This window comes from Cynocephalus volans, chromosome 13, assembly GCF_027409185.1.
Source record: "Cynocephalus volans isolate mCynVol1 chromosome 13, mCynVol1.pri, whole genome shotgun sequence".
Taxonomy (NCBI): domain Eukaryota; kingdom Metazoa; phylum Chordata; class Mammalia; order Dermoptera; family Cynocephalidae; genus Cynocephalus; species Cynocephalus volans.
In genome coordinates this window covers 49,444,555-49,472,458 of record NC_084472.1, presented here as the reverse complement: position 1 = coordinate 49,472,458, position 27,904 = coordinate 49,444,555, and the positions used below count along the sequence as shown (strand labels likewise).

The following is a 27,904-nucleotide window of genomic DNA, read 5'->3' as shown; positions in this document are numbered from 1 at the left end:
TTATGAATATTTTTATGCTTTATGCTGGAATTTACTTCCCCAAACTATTCTTGCTTTATCTGGAATGTTTTACATTAGGTTTCTACATTATTGAATGTCTATTAGTGTTTAATTTAGAAGAGCTTAATAAACTGCTAATCAGAGAACAATGGTACTTTCCTTGCTTTTTAGACCTTTTTTCTGAACATGCTTATTTATGTACAGTGTGGAAATCTGATCCTGTTCTCTTCCATTCAGCCCACAGTTCTTTCTGTATCTCTTCTGGTAGTTCATAGAAAACGTGAGGATCAATATCAGAAGGAAAAGTAATTTTCTCATCAACAGAATCATGCTCTCTATTTTCTGTAAGTCCTTCATGATGAGAGACTGTTGCTATTGTTTGCTTGTGGCTATCTGAAGTTCGGTTTTTGGAGAAAAGTTTCTCACGCTGCAAATTCGGAAATAAATGGAAAACAGATACAGCAGGGTTTGTATTTGAAAAGTGCAATCCTTGAGACTCTTTAGGTCCTTGACCCATTCGTTCATTTTTTAATCTATTATCTACATAATATGAATAATCCTTTTGACTAGACAGGTAAGAAGAACTACTGCTATTTAAGCCAGATGTTCCGGGTTCACAAGGAGATACAGAAGATACCTGCTTGCTATTGGATAAATGATCTCTAGGATTTAAAGGAGTATCTTGCATTTGTTTTGTAGAAAAGAAAGATAATACTCCTCTAGAGGCATGTAATGGCCAACTCAAACTTCCTTTCCCTTGAAGTGTTTCTCTAGATTTTCCAGACAGGATTTCTTCTTGAATATCTACTGGGAGCTGCTTAAAGACTTCTTGGTCAACATCCTCAGGAAGTGAACAGAGTGGAAATTCATTAATGTCTTTTTCTTTAGAAACATTTGTAGTATCTACTGGAGACTCTCCAGTTCTCGTACTTTCAATTCTTCTACTTGGTAGAAAATCCCAGTTTGTTTCTTTGTCTTTGGAAAAATCTTCCATGTGAGTGTCTTTCATTTTCTAGAACACAAGGATAGCAGAATAATTTATATATTTGATATCTTTTAAATATCCATGCTACTGAAGTGTGCCTATAGTTTATTATCTGACAACATGTTTCTATCCTGCTCAACAACTCAATCCTTTGTGGCCAGTTCCAAACAACTAGAGATGATTAATCTACCATAATTAGTCACACTATTGTGTGGATCTTTACTCACTGTTCCAGGAAGAGGTTTCCTTCCTAGATAGCACTAAACCAGAGTTAAGTATGCATTTGGAGACGTGGAAAGGCTCTTAACAATCATGTATTCAAACTTCCAACTATGTAAATAAAAAAAATGATGGCCTAGAAAAAGTAAGTGATTCACCTATGGGTTTTTTAAAAAGTACACCCGTAGAGCATCAAGGACTGGTTTTCCAAAAATTACTATTTTAAAGAGTAACATTTAACAGAAAGAAAATAAGTATTTCTATAGCAAAAATCCAATATTATTACTAAGATTTAACACTATTTAACATTCACATAAATACAAATTTAAAAACACTTTCAATTCTAATTTGCATAGTTTTTCTATAGAAAGTTTTTCATTTAAATTTCCCCTCATTTTAAGTACCATAAAAACATTTATACAGCCAAATATAACTCAGTAAACATCAATACAACAGTAACTTCAAAAAAGTAAAAGGGTTAGAAGAGATTCAAGCCATTATATTTATTGAGCACTTACTACTGTGTGCCAGATATATACAAGTACAAGGTACTTTCACATACATTTACTTCTGTAATGCCACTGTAAATTAGAAACTTTTGATTTTCATTGTACAGATTAATTAAAACATAACAAGTAAATCTTTTTAAATTTTAGTTAATAAATGGAATAAAAAGAGTCCCAGAAAAAAGTAAGTTGAAGAGATCATTGGCCACTATTTCCATAACACTATTCTGTTCTCATTTTAAACATAAATGGAAATGAAAATATTACTAAAATTACACTGATTAAACAATAATAAATAAAAATATTTTAAATTAGAGTTCATTATAAGCATTAACAATTCAGTAAGATAACTATTTTTTAAAGCATCTCACTTTTACTAAACAGAGGTTCATCTATATAGGAGTTTTGTTTTAGTCATTTGAAAATGTGATTGGCCTCTGCCTCTCTATTGGCACACTTTTAAATTCCACGACTGTAAAATCAGTAGTCAGTTCTTCAAAGTTGCTATCAGAATTCAATATAATTTCAAAATCAAGAAAATTTAGATATTTTAATAAAAAATTGTGAAAAGGGAACTAGTAGCTTATGTATAAACTGACAGACAAAAAAATTTGATTTCTAATATTTGGAAATATCTTCATATTTATGAGCTAATCCATCATATTCCTGTATACTGCTTTAAAATATAACACTTCTGACACAGGAAAGTTCCATACAGGTTTTTCTCTTTTATGATGCTTATGTTTTCTTAGATCACAATATGTTTAAGGCCAGCAGCTGTAATATGACAGATACTCTAAACAAGCAAATCATCCAAACAGTGTCACCCAAAAGAATCCCTGAATTACATCAGTTAAACACACACTTAGATTTGTAATTTAACCACATAAATTCAATAAGAGTATACTTACAAAACTGCGCTTGCCAGAGTGTGAAGTTGTTGATAACGATGGTGTTAAGTAATTATCAATAGGCCCTCTCTTAGTAGTATTTATTGCTTTAAGGTTGCAGAAGCACACACTTAGAAGGGTAAGGTGAAAAGGCATCTTCACATTCACCATATTTCGAAAAAGTTTCATAAGTATATCAAGTATTGGGGTCATCGCGTCATAATTTCCTAAATAAAATGTTTAAGAAGACAATATCTAAACACATCATATCATAATTAATATTGAGAGCTGAATAAAATTTATATTGCTTAGATTAAGAAATTTAAGTCCTAGGTAGATATCATTGAGCATTTATATACTAAACTGCAACATCTTGATACTAACACTGAATACCAAATGACTTAAAGTTTTCAGGAAAGTTGAAATATGGGACTCCTGATAATAGCAAAGTGATGTAGCCAGAAAATCCTCTCCCCAAAAGATTACTATAAAACTGAACAAAACAGTCAAAAACAACCATTTTGTGGATCTGAAAATGAACCAAAGGCAAACAAAGTAAGAAGCACCAATTTATAAACAGCTATTAGAACTTAGGTAAGAAAGTGGGAGACAGTAGCCTTATTGGCTAGGACTGTTTCCATGCCCCTTTACACAGCTCAGCTGTAGTACTACCAGGGGTAAGGCTAGCAGTGAAAGCCAGCAACTTCACTGACAGAGGAAACAGACCTGAGCTGAAGCAGAGGGCAAAAGCCAATACTCAGCAGTGTTGCCAGTAAAATGAGCAAACTTGGTAGAAAATGAATGAGGAAATTCTGCAGCTCTGCTAGCCTGAAGGTGTAGTTGTGGTTGAGGTGAATGAAAGATTAGTGGACCAGCCAGGAATTTAACCAGGAGATCTGGTAATGAGAACCAGAGAGGCACGAGATAAGCTCTCCTCACAACGCTAGTTGACTGGGAGGCTGCAAGCATATGGAGGGAAGGCCAAGAGAGGGCCCAAGCTCTCCACACATTCCTGACTAAAATGGCACCACACACACCCAGAGTAGATACAAGAGGGCCTACGAGGAAATAAGCCTGAAAATGACCTAAGGTTTCAAAGTCCTCTCCAACCCATGCACTTCTCCACTGGCAGAGGATGAAAGGCATCCAGGCTCTAGTGTTTGAGTAAAACCTTTGACCAATCACTGGCTAACCACTAGGCTCTATAGACACAGGGGTAACTTCTTAGGACGCCAAAATAAAAAATAAAAATTTGAATTAAAAAAATAAAATTAGGAAAAAACTGGGTGGAGAAATCAGTGGCTGCAAAACAAGAGGAGGTAGATTCTACAAATGAAATCCAGACAACTACAAAAAGAAAAGAAAAAGAAAGAAAACTTTATAGAAAAAAAAATCTAAATGCAGAGTTGCTATAGTACATTGTTTAAAATATCCAATTTTCAATAAAATATTTCAATACATACAAAAAAAGTGTGATTCATATTCCAGAGGAAAAACAGTCAATATAAATTGAGTTGGATTTAGCAAAGACTTCAAAGTTGCTACTATATATGTGTCCAAACGATAAAAGAAAATCATGTTTAAAGAATTAAAGTAAAATATGATATCAAATACAAAAAAAGAAAGAATCACAATAAAAGAAACCAAACACACAAACAAAAAAAATGGAAATTCTAGAGTTAAAAAGTACAATAACCAAAAAAAGTCCCAGAAAAACCATTAGATGGGCAACAGGAGTTTGGAGATGACAAATGAATCAGAGAATCTAAAGATAGCACAACAGAAATGATATACTCTGAAAAAGAAGAGAAAAAAATTGAAGAAAAATAAACACAGATGCACAGACCTGTGGAACATTATCAAGTATACCAATATACACCCAATGGAAGTCCCAGAAGAAAAGAAGAAAAAGGGGGAAAGAAAGAATCTGAAGAAATAAGGGCCAAAAACTCCCCAAATTTTATTTTTTAAAAAATTAATCTATAGAATCAAGAAACCCCGAGAAATCAGTAAACCCCAAGTAGGATAAACACAAAGAGATTCCACACTGAGACATGTCATAAACCACTCAAAGACTATAGTAAGACAAATGACTCATCACATAAATGAGAACAACTGTGCCTACTGACAATTTATTGTCTCACCACCAAATTCACCTTTTAGTACCTGCTCCGCAATAATGGACTCAAAATTTTTTACAGTGAACACTATGTTAGCTGTATCAGCAGAGAGCACTAGAGGAGCATTGTAGGGGGAAGGGAGGTCTTTTCTTCCTAGTTCCAATGTACCGCCATTTACTTTTTCTTGCTCCTGTTGCAAGGTTTGTGGAACATACAGTCCCTCGACAACTTCAAGCCCTGGCCAAGGCCCAGTGACCACCTTACCATGGCCCTACCAACTCAAACACTGTATATTCCAAGCCAGTGCTGTAAACTGTACCCTGACTTCCTTTCATGCCCACCCACCATCCTTGACTTGCCTATACCTAGCACATTGTTTCCTCCAGCCCTTTGTCTTCAGGTATCATGCCCTCCACCTTTGCGCTGGCAGCAGAATGCAGATTCCTTCAGCACAACCACACACCTGTCTCAGCTTGCCTGCATCCTGAAGGGCAGTTTCCAGAAGCTTCCGAACAAGGATTCTGTATACCCCAGTCATGTGCTGCCCTGGCAGTGAGCAAGATCACAACATCCAAATCTTTCTGTATGCCCACCCACCAGCCTCAGCTCATTCACAGATCAGAAAGTGGTTTTCTTTTTGCCCAGTTACTATGAACCAGCTCTGGGCCAGATAACTCACTAGATTTCTCCATCATCCAGTGTTGTACAACCATGCCTTCTAGGGAGAAAGGGGTTCCCCTTTCTAGTTTGTCTAGCTGTAGACAAACTTTTTACTTAGTCCTGGGATGTCCTTTAGTGCGCTCTTTATACTTTTATAGTCACTCCCCTACTATAGTTTAATAATTCTTTATTTGAAACTCCCTGTTCGAATTCCTGTGTATCTACTGATTGGAAGGAGACTGATGTTTAAAAGTTAACTTCTCATCAAAAACAACAGAAACCGAAAGACAGTAGAATGACATATTCAAGGTATGGGAAGAAAAACACTATCAAGAATCATACATCCAGCCATGCTGGATGAATTTTAATTAAGTTGAGTTGCTAGATACTGTTGCTTAACTCTTCAAGCACAAATGGCACATTCTCCAGGATAGACCATATGCTAGGCAATAAAATAAGTTTCAATAAATTTAAAAGGATTGAAATTAGTCAAAGTATGTTCTCTGCTCAACATGAAATTAAATTAGAAATCAACAACAGGGAAATCATCAAATATTTGGAAACTAAAAAAAAAATTCTAAGTAAGTTTAGGGGTAAAAAAGAAATCACAAGGGATATCAGAAACTATTTTGATCTTAATGAAAAATAAACACAACAAAATTTATGGAATGCAGCTAAAGCACAGCTTGCTTAAAAGGAAATGTATAACTTTAATCTTAATTACTTGAAAAGAAGTATGAAATAAATTATCTAAGTATTCATCTTAAGAAACTGGGAGGGGGAGGCAAATTAAACTTAAAGCAAGCAGAAAAAAAGGAAATAATAAAGATCAGAGCAGAAATAAACGACAAGGTCAAGGGTTCAGATCCCTGGGCCAGCCAACTGCCAAAATTAAATAAATAAATAAATAAATGAAATAGAAAGTAGAAAAACAATAGAGAATCAAGGATACCAAATGTTGGATCTTGGAAGAGATCAAGAAAACTGATGAATTTTTGCTAGAATGACAAAGAAAAAAAGAGAATACACAAATTAACAAAAATCAGGAATGAAAGAGGAAATATCACTATAGACCTACAAAAGTTAAAGGGACTAAAGGGACTATTAACAACTTCATGCCAACAAATTAGACAAGTTGGACAAAATGCACAAATTCCTAGAAGACACAAATTACCAAAACAGACTCAAAATAATTAGAAAATCTGAGAAAGAAGTCAAATTACTATTTTAAAATTTCCCACAAACAAAAATCTAGGACTATAAACAGCCAAAACAATTTTTTAAAAGAATAAAGCTGGAAAAGTTATACTACTTAATTTCAAAACTTAACAGTAATCAAGATAAGGTAGAATCGGTATAAAGATAAACATACAGAGCAATGGGACAACAAAGTCAAGAAATAAACTCTTATACTTATGGTCAATAAATTTGGAGAAAGATGCCATGGCAGTTCAATAGGTAAAGCATAGTCTTTTAAACAAATGCTCCTGGAACATCTGGATATCAATATGCAAAAGACTGAACTAAGACACTAACTCTATACCACACAAAAAATTAACTCAAAACGGACCTAAACATAAAGCTTAAAACAGGGCTGGCTGGTTAGTTCGGTTGGTTATAGTGTGGCGCTGATAACACCAATGTCCAGTTTGATCCCTGTACTGGCCAGCTGCCGCAAAAAAACAAAACCAGAAAAAACATAAAGCTAAAAACTATAAAACTTGTAAGAGAATACATAAGAAAATATCTACGACTTTTGAGTTAGGCAAATTTTTAGATATGACAACAGAAGTACTATCCATAAAAGAAAAATCACAATTAAATACCACTATATACCACTAGAACAATTATAATTAAAGAGACTGATAATACCAAATGTTGGTGAGGATATGGAAAAACTGGAACCCTCATACACTGGTGGTAAGAATGTAAATTGTTACATCCACTTTGGAAAAAAGTTTAGCAGTTATATAAATGGTTCATCTTACCATGTGATCCAGCAATTCCACTCCTTGCAATCTACCCAAGATAAATGAAAACATATATCCACCCAATGACTTGCACACAAATGTTCACAGCACCATTTTTCATAATAGCCAAAAAATGGAAACAATCTAAATGCCCATAACAAAGTTATTTCACACTGCATAACTGTCACAGTTTTGTTCTCTTTGAATCTGGGAAACATTCAGCCAAGTCTTTACTTTTATTATCTATTTAAAAACAACAACAGAGTTTTCCACTGAAAATTCCTGATAGAATAAAAACATTTAATTGCTTGCTAACTCCCTGTGAAGACCCTCCATTTTTGGAGCAGATTTCTAATTTGCAATTTGTTTTTTAAGAGTTTAATCTGTAAATTAAATTCTTAGAAAACTAGTGCATACCTGTCCCTAACTTCTGAATTACATGAGATGGAATAGGACACTGACGAGTCTCACGACTACAGTGCTTCTCAGATGAATACCGACGGATTACTAATCTTATCGTATGGGGCTTCCTTCCATCTTGGCATACTCTAAAAATAAAGAGAAAGTGGAAATAAGAAATAAGAAAAAGCATTACCTAAAGACTTTTTAAATGGTATAACACCCCATTTATCTAAAGGTGCCAGATTTGATAACTATAACAATTATATATACAGTAGATAAATATTCAATTTCAAGATAGTAAACTGACTGCCCAAATAAGTATCAAAAGTCTAAGTACTAAAGCTCAAAAGTTTTAAACATCAGGCTCTAAGGCCTCACTCAGAATTGAGTGCTGTCAGAAATAGAACAGAAATAAAACATAATCATAACAAGCTGTTTTATAATACAAATCTAAAACATAACTAAAAGTAACATATTAAAATCAACAGGAAATTTAAGAAACTGAATCATTCACTCATAGAAGTAAATAAGTAAAAATTACAAGAAAAAAACTTTTTACAAATTTTTTTCACACACAAAATATTACAAAAAGAAAAATTCATTTACAAAATAAGATTTTAAGTACACAGCACTCCCCAAATAAATCCCATAGAGCCAATAAAATCACCATTATATGATGGTGTATTAGAGCAATATCTTGAAAGATCAATTATGTAGTATATTTAGGAAGATAAGTACACATGTGCATCTTAAAAGAGTTTCATCCAAATGGTCTTGGTTTTGGTGTTAAAAAAAAAAGTTTTAATGATACGGAAAATTCACTTAAAAAGGAGAAAATCTAATTACTGGGGAAAATGTCATGAAAGGACATTATTTTCCTTTTTATATGCATGGCAATGCACATAAAACCAAATCACAAACATAAAGAACAAATATTATGCACTGTTAAACATAATCAAATTGAAGACTTTGAATTAGAAAAATTAGTTTTATAGTAAAAAAATTTTTTATATCTCTTACTGTTTTATCACAAAACTTCTTGATGGCTGCTTAACTAGGATAATAAAATGTCTTAAACGATTCCTGTAAACATGTTACTAGTTTAAATATCTTCCAGTTAAACTTGTTCTATTAAGTAATTATGCAATTTAAAGAGTGTGACACACTAATTAAGACACAACAGAAAAAGCTTATACCCTAAGCAGTCTTAAACTAATGCCTAGAGGATGGACTAAAAATTATATACTTTTATACTTCTCACATATGTATAGTATTAATCATCACATACTCTAGAAGGAAAAAAAATAAGCAATTATATGCACACTTACACACATATATGTAATTAGTTTTTTGCCAGTCACTTAGACGGTATGATGCCTCACTACCTAAAATAAGGGGCCATGATGGGAGGAAAAGGGACCAGCAAACAGAGAAACAGATAAATAATACTTGGTATTTCACAGGTTTAGAGCACCTAGTCTCACTCCTGTGTTGATTCTTCAAATAAGAAGACCTGTAAAATTTACACTTCTTGTGACGTCTTTATGTGTAGAACTGTTTTCAGCGACCAGGCATTTCAGAGTAGTCTTACATTTAGCTGAAGCAGAGCAGAAGCAGAGTGCTTTCACTAGCACACTCACAGGCCCAGCCTACGTCATATTGATGGAGCTGGGTCATACAGCCAGTCCCAGTTACATGCAGCCAACAATGAGCAGCATGGCTCTGCTCAAGACATACAAACCACGCTGCATGTGAAAACAAAGTTGTAGGAAATTTCACTCATCAGTTTTCTAAGACTTACACTCATCCCCAAACCGTTTTCTCTAAATACAGTTAGCCTTCCAGAACCACTGTAGAAGCACACCTACTCAAACTGTTAGACCCCTGATATTCCAGTTTGAGAAATTTCTTTTTTTTTTTTTTTATTTTATTTTGTCGATATACATTGTAGCTGATTAATGCTCCCCATCACCAAAACCTCCCTCCCTTCTCCCTCCCCCCCTCCCCCCCAACAATGTCCTTTCTGTTGAGAAATTTCTAACAAGAAGAGAATCAAAGAAATGGGAGGAAAAGAGACAATACTCTTCTATGGAGTACTAAGAAATCACGTATAATGGCTGCTAAGGAACATCAGAAAATTAAATTTCTTGTTCAGTTTGAGTTATGATACTTGTATATTCCTAATCCCTGCTGACCCTTCACATCCTTACAGATCAGAAGCACTGCACATACATGCAATCACTCACACTGCTCACACATAGCCCCATTTAGTCATTGCTTCCTTTGACTCCATTTTCTTTCACATAATCTGAGGCAAAGGGATATAAGGGTTTTTCTGCTTCCTCCATCATTGTTGCTTTAATAATTTTCTATCCTCAACCATCACAAATTTCTACACTTATGTCTATAGAAGGAGTTTTAAAATTGTGACAGAACTATTCCTCTCTGCATTTTTTCCCTCTTTCTGAAAAGTGACTCTTACATTAAAGGCAAAGGTTTTGCAATTGCCACAGGGAAAAATTAAAACTTCTTCCTTCTCACCTAAGCATTAGGAGCATTATTAGAGCTATCCACAAAACCCCTTTAGGTAACTGTCTGCAGTTTAAATTCCACAGTATAATCAGTGTTTCTAGAATTAAGACCAATGAAAGCAGATGGATTAAATTAAGAGCATAAATTACTAACTATGCAATAGTTTATAAGGCAGAGAAATCCATTGATAAATGACCTATTTTTACATTGTTTAGTCTCCAGTTAATCTGTAAGTTCCAAGATAGAACATCAAGTATTCTCTCCAGATACTGTATACAGAAGTAATACATAGGACCACTTGGCAAAATGGACTGAAAATCACCTGTTCAAAAGACTACCAAGTAGTTCTTCAATCTTTTTCTTAGCTTCGACTTCTGTTGAACATTTTTTAAATGAATCTTCTTCACTGAAGGACTACCAAAGAAGCATAAATAAGGACTATTGTAAACTCAAATAAATAAGTCCAATTATCAGTGCAGATGTCAAATAAATATTTAACACATTCTCTACTAACTTACCTCTTGTCCTTAGTTTGAACCATTTAGCTCACTTTTATATTAACTCGTTTTTATCTGCAAGTTATCATACTCCACTAGAAAGTGCACAGGAAGTTAAGAAAATTATAAATCTTTAGTACCAACTAGATTGCATGATTATTGTATGATTACAGTGAGGCTCTTAATCCCCTAGGACTTGAATCTGAGTTTATCCTTAGACAAGTTATTTAACCTTTCTCAAGTATAAAAAAAGTCAGAAAAAGAAGAGAAAGATATAAAAGAAAGAAGAGAGGAAGCAAAGAATACAAGGTTTTTTTGTGAAGATTAAATGGACTAATGTATACAAAGCACTTACTGAAGTGCTTGTCACATAGGGAAAAAAATCAATCAATATTAACTGGATAATTATACTTTTCCCCATTTGCTAAATTATTAGACTACTCTGAAAACAAGATTTTACCTCATATATGCATTCTAGGCTATTAAAATTAAGTTGTATTCATAGTGGCTAACTTGAGACTTAAAAATGTTTATCCTTGAGATTCAATTTAAAAATATTTACTCATCTAATACAATAAATCAGCCTTCTCATAGGAAAGGGATAATGTACTAACTTAATAAGCAAACTAGAATAGTAAGTACATGGTACTAAAACTAGAAATCTTTAACTCAAATAATGTGACAACCAGTATTTAATTAAAATAAATATCATTATGTACCTGTGGCGGTCCTGAGGGTGTCACAGGAGAGTTATCCTCTCCAAAACTGAGTTTCTGGATACGCTGAGCAACTGAAATTCCTAATTCCTTTTCTAATATTTTTGATGAAAAGGTTTGGAGATCATGCACACTATTGATACCCAGTGCTTCAAGACGTTTGGCAGTTTTATAGCCAATACCTAAAGAGAAAGAAATGCATAAAGTGTTATAATAGTGTTAAATTCTGTAATTAATATTTTGCTAAGATCAAACTCCACTGCAAATTAGGTGTTTGTTCTTCCACTCAAGGTCCCTGAGTTATATGCATCTCTTTAAGCCCTCACAACATGTAGTATAATATAATAAGAGACAGCCAATAAATGCTGTCTTGATAAAATGAAAATTTTAACACCTGTTAAATAACACAGTGAAAATATTCAAGAATCATGGTTATTACCTACGTTAAAAAAAAAAAAAAAAAGACTGTCACTACAGCAAGTAAAGTGAATTAACATGTGCTTATTAGATAACCTTACTAATTTCTATACACAAAACTACACATTTACCCACAAGTCATATATATATCTAGCAATATTTACCATCCAGAATACAGCTAGAACCGGAAAGAAAACAAAAACATCTTCTTACTAGCCAAACTCCTATCACAAAGTTCTTGCACTAAAACTTGGCCATGATTTATTCACAGGAGAAATACTGAGGCCATTCGGTGCCTCTTCATTCCTTTCACAGTAAAAGGAGATTGGTGTGTAGGGAGAATTATCAAAGTGGACTGACAGATATCTTTACAGCAGAAATAAAAGAAAGCTGGCAATTTGGCAATAAAGGAGAAAGTAGAAAGCTTGTTTTTAAAAAAGACACAAAAACTCAAAAAGTAAAGCCAAGTAAGAATGTTTTTCATTAGTATACAGTCCTCAATTTATTAAAACCTGACACTGTTCTTCAGAACACACACTCAGAGTCATCCAAAAAACTTCAAATTATAATTATACTCTATATTAAGGAAGGCAAGGCAGGGTATAATACATTTTGGAATTGGAATCATACAAACGTGTAAAAATGTGAAGTTATGACATCTAAAGGGATAAATTTCAGTTGTCTTAAAAATTCACTTCCACAAAATTCTTTTATAACATCTTATTCCCCAGCAATGCCAAAAAATGAAGTTTAACAAATCTTTTACTGATAACCTATAAAAACTTAGGTATTTGATCTTCAGACATAAAAACTTGGCCCATGACTTGAATAGGAAACTGAACTGTTTCCTCATCTTTAAAATGCTTTGGAAGGTCCACAGTAGCCCTAATGGTTTACATATAATCCCAAAAGAGAGTTAGTAAAAGATGTACTCCCTCTCTAGATGCAATGTACAGTATAAGAATATGAACCAAGGACTGGATATAAAGGACCATATGTTTCCAAGTTATAACTTTTATAATAATATTCTAACTATATGAAAGAAGGTAAAATGAGATAGCACTTTCACATATTCCCTCTTACAGATTTGCTCCAGAAAAGTTTTTTCAGTTTACTGCAAGAGCCAAGTAAGTCTAAGAATTACATTGTTTCATAATTGTTAAAATTAAAGAAATGCAATGTAACTAATATATACCTTTCACCTATATTTGTCTTACCAGGCATTTCCTTTATGTGGTTCAAACTATGTATGAGGTCTTTACAACTTTCAGGTAATAAAACCGTTTGTTGATTTGGTTTAAAGACGCCAGAAACTAATTTTGCCAATAACTTATTAGAAGCCACTCCAGCACAGCCAGTGAGCCCCAGTTGATTATACATAGCTTCCCGCATTTCTGCTGCAATCTGAGATCCAACAAGTAGTCTGATGTGCAAGATGTCCTGCAGGTTTATAGCTATAAAAACAGCCAATGTTGTTAAAAGTCACAACAATTTTTTTTTCTTTTTTACACATGAGTTTTTAAAAGGTACAGGGCTTAGTCTATATCTAAACCCTACCACTGCCACCACCACGACCTTGCTACCCACTTGACTAATATCTTTTGTTCTTCATAAGAATACTGTAAAGTAAATAAATACAACAGTGAATTCCAAGGGCCTATGATATATAATAGTGAATGTAAATTGGGAGTGCTTCATCATTAAACTGATGAAAATTGATCTCATAAAAAATTCCTACTGACATTAGTAAAACTTTTACTCACATTTACCTGTAAGCAAGCATAAAAGTATCATTACATAATAAGAAAGTTAACATTATATAGTTTTAAAGATCTGAAACTAAACTTTATCCACTAGCTATATGTGATGCTGAAAACAACTTCTGACCTACAAAAGTTGGAGAGATCTTTCATGAAAGGTGTAGGGAAATTGTATAGAAACAAATTTTCTTAGGTGTGAAACTGTATTGGAGTTATATGAGAATCCTTATCCTCAGAAGACTCATGCTAGAAGTATTTAGGAATTAAGAGTCATGAGATCTGTAGTTCCAAATGGCTCATTGATCAATCAACCAATCTGTAGAGAGTGAGATAAAGCAAATGTGGCAAAATGATAACAATTAGTATATCTACAAGGATGGACATATGGGTATTCATTGTACTATTCTATCAACTTTTCTGTAGGTTTGAAAAAAATTTTAATAAAATCTTGTGTGGAAAAGGAAGAATTAATGAATAAGTGGACATTTTCTTTTTGGGATATAAAATCCAGCTCTCTGTAATGTGTTCTAACCAATAAAGCCTGAGTTTGCTTTAAAAATTACACATAAATATATTTGGAACCTTGTTACTATTTAGCCCTCGTAAGTGACAAAAGAGCACAGATAGAAAAGACACATGAAAAGCTTCATGTTTTCTAGAAACTTTAGCTCTACCCCTTTTCTTCTGTGGAGAGTTATGCTGGAGACTGATGACCAGCTCTCAAAAAAGGGGGAAAAGAAAAAGCACATGCTGAGACATAGGAGTAAGAGTGTCAGGCAAGGCTTACACAAAAGCACAGTAGTTTGTCTTCTACATGGTATGATATGAAAGTCACCAGCAGAGTCATAAGATGTCTGAAAACCTAATTAGATATTCACTGGCACTTACTGCAGCTTATTTTCAAATGCAAATATCCCTGAGAACACCATCCCTCATTAACACCTTAATATGTGAAGGAGATGAACCATTCTGCTTTCTTGCTAAGAGTGGGCAAAGATTATTTGAACTGATTGATAAATAAGAGCTTGCAGAAGATAGCAACACATGGAGATAGGCCTGGACAAGATTCCACAGGTGGTAACTTGAAAAGTCAGAGAGCAACAAGAGGGTCTCAGTGCCTCAGGGAAACAAGTAAAAGACACATCAAAGGAAAATTTAGCCTACCTAAATTTCTTGAAATCAAAAAATTTCTTGAAACTAATGAAAACAAAGACACATCATACTAAAACCTGTTGGATACTGCAAAAGCAGTACTAAGAGGGGAAGTTTATTGCAATAAACACTTAAATCAAAAGAACAGAAGATTTCAAATAAACGACCTAACAAAGAACCAGAAAAACAGGAACAATTCAATCCTAAAATTAGTAGATGAAAAGAAATAATTAAGATCAGAGCAGAACTAAATGAAATAGGGACCCTAAAAATGATACAAATGATCAATGAAACAAAAAGTTGTTTTTTTGAAAAGATAAACAAAATAGACAAACCATTAGCTAGGCTAACTAAAAAAAGGAGAGAAGACCCAAATAACAAAACCAGAAGTGAAAAAGGAGATATCACAACTGATTGCACAGAAATACAAAGAATCATTAGAGACCATAATAAACAAGTATATGCCAACCTAAAGACTTCAACAAAAAACTCTTAGAGCTGAGAAACAAATTCTGTAAAGTTGCAGGACACAAAATAAACACAAAAAAATCAGTACTGTTTTTATATTCCAATAACAAACTAGGAGAAAAAGAAATCAAGAAAGTAAGGCCATTTACAATAGTCCCCCCAAAATACAATAACTAGGAATAAATTTTACCAAAGACGTAAAAGATCTCAATGAGAACTACAAATCACTGCTGAAAGGAATTAAAGAGGGTTCAAAAAGATGGAAAGACATTCCATGCTCTTGGATGGGAAGAATTAACATTTTGAAAATGTTTATACTGCCCAAAGCAATCTACAGATTTAATGCAATCCCCATCAAAATACCAATGACATTCTTCACAGAAAAAGAAAAAACAATTCTAACATTCACACAGAACAACAAAAGACCCCAAATAGCCAAAGCAATCCAGAGCAAAAAAAATAAAGTCAGAGGCATTGCACTACCTCACTTCAAATTATACTACAAAGTGATAGTAACCAAAACAGCATGGTACTGGCCTAAAAACAGTCACTCAGACCAAAAGAACAGAATAGAGAACTGTATTAGTCTGTTTCCATTGCTTATAATAAAATACTTGGAACTGGGTAATTCATAGAGAAAAAAGACATTTATTGCTTCCAGTTTCTGAGGCTGGCAAGTCCAAAGCCCATCCACTGATGGTGACAGTGACCCCAGGGGTCTCACATTGCAAGGTGGTAGAAGCAGAGAGAGCAGAGAGAGAGCGACTCTCCTCCTTTAAAGCCCTCAGAACACCCCTGATCACAATTTTTAATCCATTCACTACTGCATGATCCTACAATCAATCACCTTTTCAAGGCTCCATCATTCAACTACCATAATAGGATTTCCTGCACTCTTAACAGTCACAGTGGGGGCTAAATTTCTAATACATAAAACTTGGGGGACACAATTCAAGCTTCAGGGAGTTTGGGGGGACATAATTCAATCTACTACAAGAACCCAGAAATCAACCCATATACTTACAGCCAACTGATCCTTGACAAAGGCACCAAGAACATATACTGGAGAAAAGACTGCCTCTTCAATAAATGATGCTTGGAAAACTGGACATCCATATGTAGAAGAATGAAACCAGACCCTGTTGCCATATACCAAAATCAACTCAAAATGGATTAAAGACTTAAATATAAGACCTGAAACTGTAATAAAACTCCTAGAAGAAAACATAGGGGAAACACTTTAGGATGTAGGACTGGGTAAAGACTATGAATAAGATCTCCAAAGCACAGACAACAAAAGAAGAAATAAATAAATGGGATTAAATCAAACTAAAAAGCTTCTTTCTGCACAGCCAAAGAAACAATTAGCAGAGCAAAAAGACAACCTATAGAGTGGGAGAAAATATATGCAAACTATGCATCCAATAAGGGATTAATATCCAGAATATACAAAGAATTCAAACAACTTAACAGTAAAAGGACAACAAACCCAATTAAAAAATGGGTAACAGAGCTGAAAAGGGATTTCTCAAAGGAAGACATACAAATGGGCAACAAACATGAAAAAATGCTCTATATTACTCAGCATCAGGGAAATGAAAATCAAAACCACACTGAGATAACATCTCACCCCAGTTAGACTGGCTATTTCAAAAAGACAGAATAATAAATGCTGGCAAAGATATAGAGAAAGGGAAACCCTCCTATGCTGTTGGTGGGAGTATAAATTAGCACAGTCATTATGGAAAACAGTATGGAGGTTCCTCAAACAACTACAGATAGAACTGCCATATAACCCAGCAATCCCACTTCTGGTATATACCCAATGGAATGGAAATCATCATGTTGAAGGGATACCTGCACTTCCATGTTTATTACAGCTCTATTTACAATAGCCAAGAGTTGGAACTAACCTAAATGTTCATCGATGGATGACTGGATAAGGAAAACGTTATATATATGTATATATGTGTGTGTGTATATATATATATATATACACACACACACACACACACAATGGAGCCCTACTCAACCATAAGGAAGAATGAAATTCTGCCATTTGCAGCAACATGGATGAACTTGGAGAAAATTATGTTAAGAGAAATAAGCCAGGCACAGAAAGAGAAATACCACATGTCCTCACTCATAAGTGGGAGCTAAAAATAAATAAAGAAAGAAAAGAAAAGAAAAGAAAAGAAAAGAAAAGAAAAGAAAAGAAAAGAAAAGAAAAGAAAAGAAAAGAAAAGAAAAGAAAAGAAACAAGAACCACAACAATTCACTGAACTTTCAGAAGGAGAGAACAGAACTGAGTCCACCAGAGGTGGGAAAGAGGGAGAAAGGGAGGGTTAGAGAGAAACTGGTAAAGGGCCACAAAAAATAATTACATTGTATAATGGTGAATATACCAATTATCCTTATTTGAGTACCACATATTATACACAAGTATTGATATCCTATGCTGTACCTCACAAATATATACAATCAATTATGTTTCAATAAAAAAAATAATAATACTAGCAATAATAGAAGAACTGAGGTTACCAGAGTTAGGAAAAGGGAAGGGTGAGGAGGATTAGTGAGAAATTGGTAAAGGGCCACAAAAAGTGATTACATTGTGTAATGTTGAATATACTAATTATTCTTATTTGAGCATCACATATTGTACACAGGTATTGATATTCAATGCTGTACCCCATAGATATGTACATCAATTGTTTCGGTTAAAAGAAAATTGCCTGAAGCACTGGTCTACATGTCATCAAAATCTTATTTTCTACATACTTAATATAGAATAGCAACACCCAATTTTAGTTATTGTAGACAGATTACCAACTAAATCAGGCTATACCTTCAACAAAAGTGGTGAGTCTTCCAGAATGACATAATGAACTCACTGAACATTAAGAAGTGTATATACTTTTAGTTACTAAATGGAATAGTAAGAATCTACTCACACTGATTGTTGTATACGTGACCTGACACAGTCACTGAAGAAAGTTCATCACTTTGAAGCTGCGGTAGTCTCTTCTCAACCACTTCTGTTAGATCCACAAAATTTTCATCAAATCCGAGTCTCTCAACAACTGGACTAAATTCTTCCAACAATTCTAAATTGAAATGATATTGGAGCAGAGATGTAATTGAAGTTATAACTAGAATACATTTAACTAATGCTTTAAAAAAATGTATCAAATATATTGTTTGTTTGTTTGTTTGTTTTGACCGGTAAGGGGACCCGTAACCCTTGGCTTGGTGGGTCCGCACCACGCTCAGCCAGTGAGCGCACCGGCCATCCCTATATAGGATCTGAACCTGAGGCGTTGGCACTACCAGTGCCGCACCCTCCCGAGTGAGCCACGGGGCTGGCCTGAAATATATTCTTAAAGGTCTTATATATACCCACAGTTCCACAATATCTTTAATAAAGCTCTTAATTAAATGGATTTTTTTTTCTGTACTACATTTTGAGTAGAAGCAATATTTTCCAAACAAACAAATCCCAGAAATGACATTCCCAGGACAGTTACTCATGGCAATATATTCAGTTCTTCTACACTTATAATACAGAAATAATATAATTTCTGTATGTGTAGTACATTAAATATCAATGCTCGTAGTTAATTATGATCTTGAAGAAATATGTCAAAAATAAATTACAGTCTGCTTAGGAAAGTAAAAACAAGTAATAATATATCTTAGCTATATTTCCTACAAGAAATTTAAAGGAAAAAATAAATAAATTTCCAATTATTACTGAGTCAAACAGAAAAGTTAATTTTCAAAATACACTACAATGCAGTATTTTGACTTGCCATTCCCCAGCACATTCCTTATGGGCAGAGAGTTAGAGATGGACCACAACTTACAGGTAGGTATTCAAATGTCCAGTACAATATCTAGTTCTTAAGTCAAATGTTCACTAAACTGAACTGAACCAACATTCACAAAGACTACCAATTCTGATATACTAGGATTATGACTAATAACAACTTTGAAATCATTGAGAAGAACTTCCACTTTCCTCTGAATTTCCTTCTATTTATACCAGCTGGATGGCAGAAAACAAATGTTAGTCTCCTAGTATATGAAAATACATAGGTTCTTAAGGTCTTACAATCTGAAGGCTCAGAAATAAAAGGACTATCTCATTCCACATGGATCACTTTTTGACACAAATATTAAAAATGCTTTTCTGTTTTCTTGATGCCAACATTGACAATATTAGGGGAAAACAATAAAGACAACAATGCGACCTGAGGAACACCAAAAATCACTTCTGACCTACCTAGAGAAAACTATTATCTCCTTTAAGGAGAAACAGACAATGCATATAAGAGGTTTGTTTTCCATTTCCTTCATTAATTTGTGTAATATTTTTTTAAGTATATACCTGATATCCAAAAGTAACACATAGAAAATAAAATAGTTTATCAAGAAAATACTACATTTAAAAAAAAAAATACAAGTTTTAAAGTACTAAACGGAATGGCAAGTTAAAAACAGAATCATGCATGAAGCTGGTGGGTCACTAAATACTTTATTAGGCTACAGAGACAAGTCCCTTAAACCATCCCATTCCTGAAGTTAAATTCCTTTTTGCTGTTAACATCATAAACAAGATGTACTTATTAAAGTTATAATTATGCAAGGCCCAAGACAGGAGTTTGTAACTAGAGAAAAAACTATCTAGAAAAAAGGTATCTATACTGTAGAATAAAAATATGAAATAAACAATACGGTTATATATCATAAACATGTCAGAGATAAATACACTATAGGACAAATTGGCTGTGTTTCAACTCCGACTCAAAAAATACTATGAGAAAATTTAACATATAATAACTATCAGTGCACAAGTCACACAGAATATTTCTGGTTGTTATATTAGTCCACTTTTAATTCTTTCAAGATATTTCATAAATTAAGAATAAGTGTAAAAAGTCACTTACTCACTGATTTTCCAGTATGATATTTTCACTGTGAAAAGGTACAGTGGCACAGAGGTCAGAAGGCAAAGATTAATAAATCTGACACCATAAATAATGTAAAAAAGACAAAAGACAAACTGAAAATTTATTTATAATACATGACCATCAAAGGGCAAATTTTCTTAACTTCCAAAAAAATGATAATCCAATTAGAAGAAGACAAACAACCCAAATGAAAAACAAGCCCAATGAACAGGCCATTCACAGAAGAAAACACATATAACCAAAAATACATGAAAAAATGTTCAAGCCTACTCATAGAGAACTGCAAATCAAAACAATTATTAACTATTTTTACCTGTCAGGCAAGGATTTTTTATATAACACTGTAATATATATGAGGGTACTTCAAAAAGTTCATGGGAAAATAGAATTAAAAGATAATATGAACCTTTCCATGAACTTTTTGAAGACCCCTAGTACTAGCAATATTGGGGCAACCACAACTGCAACATTTAGTACTATTGAAAATTTTAAATGCAAATCACGTTTGATTCAGCAATTAACCTCTAGAAACTTACTTTACGGATATTCCCTTAAAAGTATGCCAAAATTTCTACGTGAAAGCGTCTACAACAGCATATATTTGTAAGAGCAAAGAGCTAGGAACAGCCTAACAATCCATCACTATGCAGGGAAACTATACAATTTATCATCTAAAGCAAGACACTTTTTGAGAGAAAGGAGGTGCTATTAATAATTAATATGGACAACAGGCATAAAGTGGGATATACTGTCTTCGTTTCACTAAAGGAATGTTTAAATAAGTATGGAACAAATACAATGGAATACTGTGCAGGCATTAAAAAGAATGCAGAAGATCTATAGAAACGATATAAAAGATCACTAAGCACAAAGGCAATGTATGTACTATATGAGAGTACTTCAAAAAGTTCATGGAAAGATTTGTATTATCTTTCGATTCTATTTTTCCATGAACTTTTTCAAGTATCTTCATATAATCATTCCTATGTACACTAAAAACGAAGTTCTTAACATTTAGACACACATAATTTTGCATAAATGCATAAGTAATACTTTGAAAGTACAGTCTTATGTTTTCTGCTTGGCTCTCCCTTCTTACGCTTTCCTCCCATTTTAAAACTGCCTCCTTCCCTCCACAAGTTAACCAAAGTTAAAAACCTAGTATATATCCTCTAGTGTTTCTCTTCCTGTACATGTATAGATATACACATACATATGGAGTGAGGCGTTTGGGAGACTGCTTTACACAAATGGAAAAATGTGACACACATTTTTGCATTTTGCATTTTACTCACTCAATGAGACATACCTATATCATTCAAGCAACACTGGGCTAATACATTCTTTTTAATTGCTATATAATATCATCATACAGAAGTCTTTATTTAGTCATTCTCCTCTAATGAACATTTTTCATTCCATATTTTTGTCAATTATAAACCATGCTACAATAAACATTTTTGTACATGACTTTATGTATGTATGATTTTATTTCTATCTGATCAGTTCCCAGCAGTGATAACACTGGGTTGAAGAATATGTGTCTTTAATTTCAATAAGTGTTTCTTGGTATATTTTAAAAAGGCTGTAATACTTTATGTTTCTATTTTTTTCTCACATTCTTTTTATTTTGGGGGAAATATGATGGATCTAAAATAACATCTTACTAATTCAAACTTCCTTAGCCACTAATAAATTTGAGTATTTTTCCCCCACATAATTGTTGGACATTAATTCTACTCTTCATGTTAATTGCCTATTCATAACCATTGTCCATTTTTATTGGGTTTCTTTTTCTTGTTAATCTGTGATTCTTTTTCTTTTTCTTGGTGGGTGGCTGGCAAGGGGTTCTGAACCCATGACTTTAGTGTTATAAAGCTGCACTCTAACCAACTGAACTAACTGGCCAAGCTTCTTGTTAATTTGTAAAAAAGCTCTTTGTATATTATAGATATTTAACCCTTTCATCTGAAAACTACTACAATTAATAAAAGAAAAACAAACGAAAGTAATGTTAAAAAGATAAATAAATACAAGGCTGATCCTTATACTTTTAAACTATATATATTTGCAATATGACAGTGTACACACATGTTCATTTTTTCTTTAATTTATTAAAGTAGTGACTAAGATTCAAACACAAACCTTAGCATGGGAGAGTTTAGCTACATTGTAATATTTAGTAGACAGTATATGTAAAATCTAAGAAAAGATTAATATATCCATTATTTTTGCTAATACGAGGGTACTTCAAAAAGTTTGTGGAAAAATAGAATTAAAAGATAATATGAATATTTCTATGAACTTTTTGAAGTATCTCACAGTTCTTAAGAAATTAGTTTTTAAACATGCTAATTAAAAATTACGGAAGCCTCTCCCAACTATCATTAGTGTATTAGAGAAGAACATATTTCTTTATAATTCATTTAAACTTAAAACTAAAATATTTGGCTTCCTTTATAATATATCTTCCCATTTTCTCACTTTTAAACTTTTTTTTTTTTTTTTTGGTGGCTGGCCTGTACAAATATCAAACCCTTTACCTTTATGTTATCAGCACCATGCTCTAACCAACTGAGAAAACTGGCCAGTCCTTTAAACTTTGTTTTACATTTTTTTCTGGTATTTATATAAACACCTGTCATGACAAAGCACAAATTACTTCCAACATTTTCTTGTCAACATACTTATAAAATTATGTTAAGTGAAATAACCCAGAAACAGAAAGAAAAATACTGCATGTCCTCAATCATAAGTGGGAGCTAAAAAAATAAACATTTAAATTAAAAAAAAAAAAAAAGAAAGAAAGATACAACAATCACAATGATACAGTGAACTTTCAAAAGGAGAGAACAGAACTGAGGTTACCAAAGGTAGGAAAGGGAGAGGAGGAAGGAAGGTAAGGAAGGAACTGATAAAGGGCCATGAAAACAATTACACTGTATAACGTTGAATACAAGAATTATCCTGATTTGAGCATCACATATTGCACACAGATATTGATATCCAACTGTGTACTACACAGATATGTACAATCAACTATGTTTCAATAAAAAAAGACATAAAACATTAGGTAATGAAAAAAAAATTACTTATAACATATAAAGTCATCCTCTTACATAATTTTAAAATGGACAAGAGCCAAAATAAAAAGTTATTAGAAAAAAGGAACTTGACTAATGGCATTTTACATTTATTAAAAGATTAGTGTATTAGAATAGGCATGCCATATAAAAATTAATGCTAAAAGCATATTATCGGTAATTTGTACCTGTAACCTTATAAGACATCTCTCTGTAACGGGTCAAGTCTTCACCATTAACTAATACCAACTGTGGACACTTTTCTTTTGCATCTCTAACATTCATAAGTTTCTTAACTCCAAGTTTCCTAGCTTCATAGTTGCAGGTAACGACCAAATATTTCTGCTGGACCCCTGTAAAATATAGGGTAAATATTTTTATATAAAATGTATATATAAGAAAATCAAGCAGGATTGAAGAAACATCTTAAAATATAATTTACTAATTCCATATTACAATAGTGTAAGTTGTAAGACACTCTGTTTTGAGGCAGTAAAAGCCCTACCTCAGTTTAAAAAGTATAGCCTCCATTCATGAAAATTCTATAAAGCAGAAACACCAGGTTTTCAAGCTATCTCCTACTTATGAATTATAAGATATCAATATATTATTTTTCCACATCCCTCTTTTAAACTTAAGTTGCTTTACCAACTTGGGGTAAAAGGAAAGTTATTTTTAAATTAAAAAAATGCTGATCAGTAGAAATTACACATTAAGAGGATGGGTCAATTTTTCATATAAAAGGTAATCTGTATATTATATTTCTCAAATTTTACAAAAATTACTTAAATCAATATATTCTATGGAATTTTCGGTGATAAGATACAAATCAAATCCTTCTAGAATTTTTTTCAGACAATAGAAAACCAGATTATATTGTCACATATAACTCTAGGGCGTGTTTTAACAACAAAAAAATAAACCAGATGAAAATAACTGAGTACAATTAAATACTAGTTGCTGCTAGAAAAACTCACTTATCTTCTGAGTAACTTGCCAATGAATACAAAGCAATGTTCTAAGTGCCAAACTACAGCAATTGTTAGGGACTTCCCCCAATAAATGTCCTAATTATTAAACTGTTCTTTAGAGTAATCTGTAGATTAGACAGTGAGGAGGTGTTATGAGTGCCGGCTGTATGAAAAATGATTAGACTATGAATATCCAGAGACTGCATAAGAATTCACTTGTCAGTGACTTAAGATTGCTAATTTTTTTGCTTTTCTTTTTTTAAACTAGTTGACTATTTTCTTACCACTGTAACAGAGTAATGTTCATCTAAAATATGTAAAATACAAACATGTAGAAGAAAAAAAGCTTATATTCATTCCTCTACTGTTAGACATTTGTTTCTAAAATTCTGATATTATAAACAAGGCAAAGAAATATTATTCGCACATAAGGTTTTTTCATATATCAGATTACAGCCCCAAATATAATCACCAGATCAAAGGTAATAATTTAAGATTCATCAGTCAACTACATAAAAAATCAGGTAGGTTATTTCCTTAAATAAGGAGTCTTTTAATGCAGTTACATTATATGGACTCACCACTCACTGTATGTCACCTGCCTGAGTTGGACATGTATTTGTCGAGTATAAATGAAAGACTACTTTTGTTTTCTCCAGAAACTTTTGGCATTCACATCCCTCACTTCCTAGTAATTATTCATTCATCTTGTGTTACAATGCTACTAACTAAAAATGCCTTCAGCAGAAAAAACTAAGGTCCCCTGATCCTAAATAGTTCATACCCTAAATTTAAAGATTCTAGACTTACCTTGACATATCAAAAACTAGTCTTTCCTTTATTCTTTAGTAAATAAACTAGGCTGGATTGGAGTTTATTAAATCAAACTAGGCACAAGAAAGTAGCAGCAAGCGAACCAAAATTGTTCCTTGTGATTATACTAAAAAATGAATCCTTCCTGCATGTATGAAAGAAAATCTCTGCTTTCCCAATTTGATATGAATAATAAAAATGTTAAAACAATCCAGCACATCAGTAAGTAAATCCGCAATGTAAAATTTCTCTTTGCCTTTTGTTTAAAAAGATGCTTGTGTTTTTATGGAACACTTGTTCATTCTTAATATTTAGGGTTCTACTCAAAATCAAACTATTTTGTTAGACATTATACAACTCAAGAATTAATTTCAAAAAGGGGAGAATAGATTAAAACTTCTATTAAAATGTAATAAAAGCAAAGAGGTTGTTTTTGAAATATGAGGCTTGTAAAATTTCAAACATCGAAAAAAAGAAATCTGCCTAGAGAACTAAGCTGACCATCATAAAAGACTAAAAACTTATTCTGCTCTCTGTTCACCTGTTCAGTTGGCTATACTAGTCTCAGATTCACCATTTATTAAATGAGACTTATGAAGTTTACACTCGGTAGTGATGCAAAGAAGACTGTTTATAAAGCACATTAGGAACTGCTTCCAAGATCATTAATATGGTTAATAAATCGAAATATAATAATCATAATAAATACTAGTAGCTAATCCTATCATTATACAATAAAAATATAATCAACATCCAGAATTACCTAAAGGTTTGTCCTTTAGTTCCGGATTTGAGATCATTTCTACTTGTGCATAAAAGCAGTCTAGATCCAAGTGTACTATGACTCTGGATGAAGAACTTGGTGTTGGCACCACTTGATCATGAACTGCTGCATACGCAAAGAAATACAAAAATACATTCATACTTATTATCTCTGAGCAACTGACAGTTTCTTAAAGCATGGTATCTGAGTAAGAAGAATGCAGAGTGGTTTTAAGTTTTTTCCTGGATTTATTGTGTTTAAACATCCCCAAATTACAAAACTCCATCCACAGTAGGGTCTTTCTTCAGTACTGTTCACTTATTTAGTATTTCTTTGTGCACCTCATTTTTCTCAGGATAGTAATAACTTTTGAGACAAAAAATTTTGATCAATAACGGATGATGCAAAAGCTAATACTATCATTTGGAAGTTTAGAGTAACTTCTAGAGTAAATCAGAGGCAGAAAAGTTCAAACAACGTTAATTTTCACCCAACTTGAAAATTATTCTAAGTGGCACGTCCTTAGATTTAAAAAAATAATCTGAAATACAAAACAGTAAAAGACTACCTGTGGGTTCCAGTGGACTATAGTTAGCTCCCTTAGGAGAAAGGGATAATCTGGTTTAGTGATAAATCCCCAATACCTAGAACAGTGCCTGAGGTATAACAGACCACCAATAAATGTCCGCTAACTTGAAAAACTAAATACATATTTCCTGGATTTTAAAAAGTAGCTTTTGTCATAGGTGGGGGGATGACAGAGGCAATTCCTACCAGTTAAAGTTCCATCAGTTAAAAATAAGGTAGCCTTGGGCCGGCCTGTGGCTCACTTGGGAGAGTGTGGTGGTGACAACACCAGGACAAGGGTTAAGATCCCCTTACCGGTCATCTTTTTAAAATAAATAAAATTAATTAATTAATTAATTAATTAAGGTAGGCTCAATGCAATGTGGTATTCTGGGTTGGAAACTAGAACAGAAAAACATTAGCGCAAAATCTGATAATATCTGAATAAAATGGATAGTTAACAGTATTATACCGACGTTAACCTCTTAGTTTTGAAAAATCTATCAAGGTGATGTAAGATGACAGCATTAGAGGAATCAATTTCTGCAACTTTTCTGTAAATTTAAAAGTATTCCAAATCTTAAGGAAAAAAAAAAAAGGCAGGGGATGAAAACCAGTGACCTTCCCCCAGGCCCAGGGGTCTGGCAGTACAAGGTAGGATTCAGAGAGGCGACCATAGCGGACGTGCCAGCTATTCCTGCCCGGGCTGAGGACGGGTCCCAATTTCTGCCAAGTGAGAGACAAGATGCTTAGCTTCTCCAACCTTGCAACAATGCAGGGCCTGGGAGCTCCTGCAGCTTTCGTCGCGCTGGCTCAGGGGTTCTCGCCCCGCCTCTCTCCCCACGAAGGTGGAGAGGAAGATACACATGCACCTACGACACGCATCTGTAGGGCTGACGCGCCCCACCCTACCCCTGGGTGAAGTCATTCCTCTCGGGGTTCTAGCCGCGAAACACGAGGCAGAGAAGAGGGGACGGTCGCGTCCCAACGGCCGCAGCCCCGGGCGTCCATCCGCCCCACCCCCCTTCTCATTTACACCCAGTGAGGCCGCCGGGTTCCTCAGGCTCGGGCGCACCCTGCGAGCAGCCTGTCGCCCCCGCGTCCGCCAACGCCATGACCCAAGATTCGTCTTCTTCCTCGTCGCGGCCGCCTTCCTCCTCCGGCTCCACCCCCAGCTTCTCCATCCCGCCGCGGCCAACCGCAGAGCAACTTCCGGCCGCTTCCGCCCGGTCTCCACGGAAACCGCGGGCTGAAAACCCCCAGCCGCTCCGGTCTTCGCGCCTGCGCGGTGGTGGACGACTAGCCTGTTTCCCGGAGTGCGCGCGGGCCTGGGTTCTCTCCCGCCTGGTCTAGGCAGGAAGCGACAGATTGAAATCCCGAACAGCTCATTTTTCTCTTGAAGGCTTTGGAGTTAAGCCCACACCACAAATTTTAACCTTT

General features: G+C 34.0%; 1 protein-coding gene across 4 annotated transcripts; it reads right to left on the bottom strand.

The window, feature by feature from the left end:
• POLI (DNA polymerase iota) lies at window positions 1-27,648 on the bottom strand. 4 transcript variants are annotated; one of them, XM_063077051.1, is made up of 10 exons: window positions 27,501-27,648; window positions 25,898-26,020; window positions 23,539-23,703; window positions 18,249-18,401; window positions 13,132-13,368; window positions 11,501-11,679; window positions 10,607-10,698; window positions 7,768-7,898; window positions 2,622-2,827; window positions 1-1,012 (listed from the first exon to the last, which is right to left on the bottom strand). In XM_063077051.1, exons 1-10 carry the CDS (start codon window positions 27,646-27,648, stop codon window positions 191-193), a joined length of 2,256 nt encoding a protein of 751 aa, XP_062933121.1. In that variant the 3' UTR covers window positions 1-190. The 4 variants fall into 4 exon arrangements, with proteins under 4 accessions (XP_062933121.1, XP_062933118.1, XP_062933119.1 ...); XM_063077048.1 differs by having other exon boundaries at window positions 25,898-26,023; window positions 27,540-27,648; XM_063077049.1 differs by lacking the exon at window positions 27,501-27,648 and adding an exon at window positions 27,377-27,491 and having other exon boundaries at window positions 25,898-26,023.
• Between the last annotated feature and the right edge of the window lie 256 nt (window positions 27,649-27,904).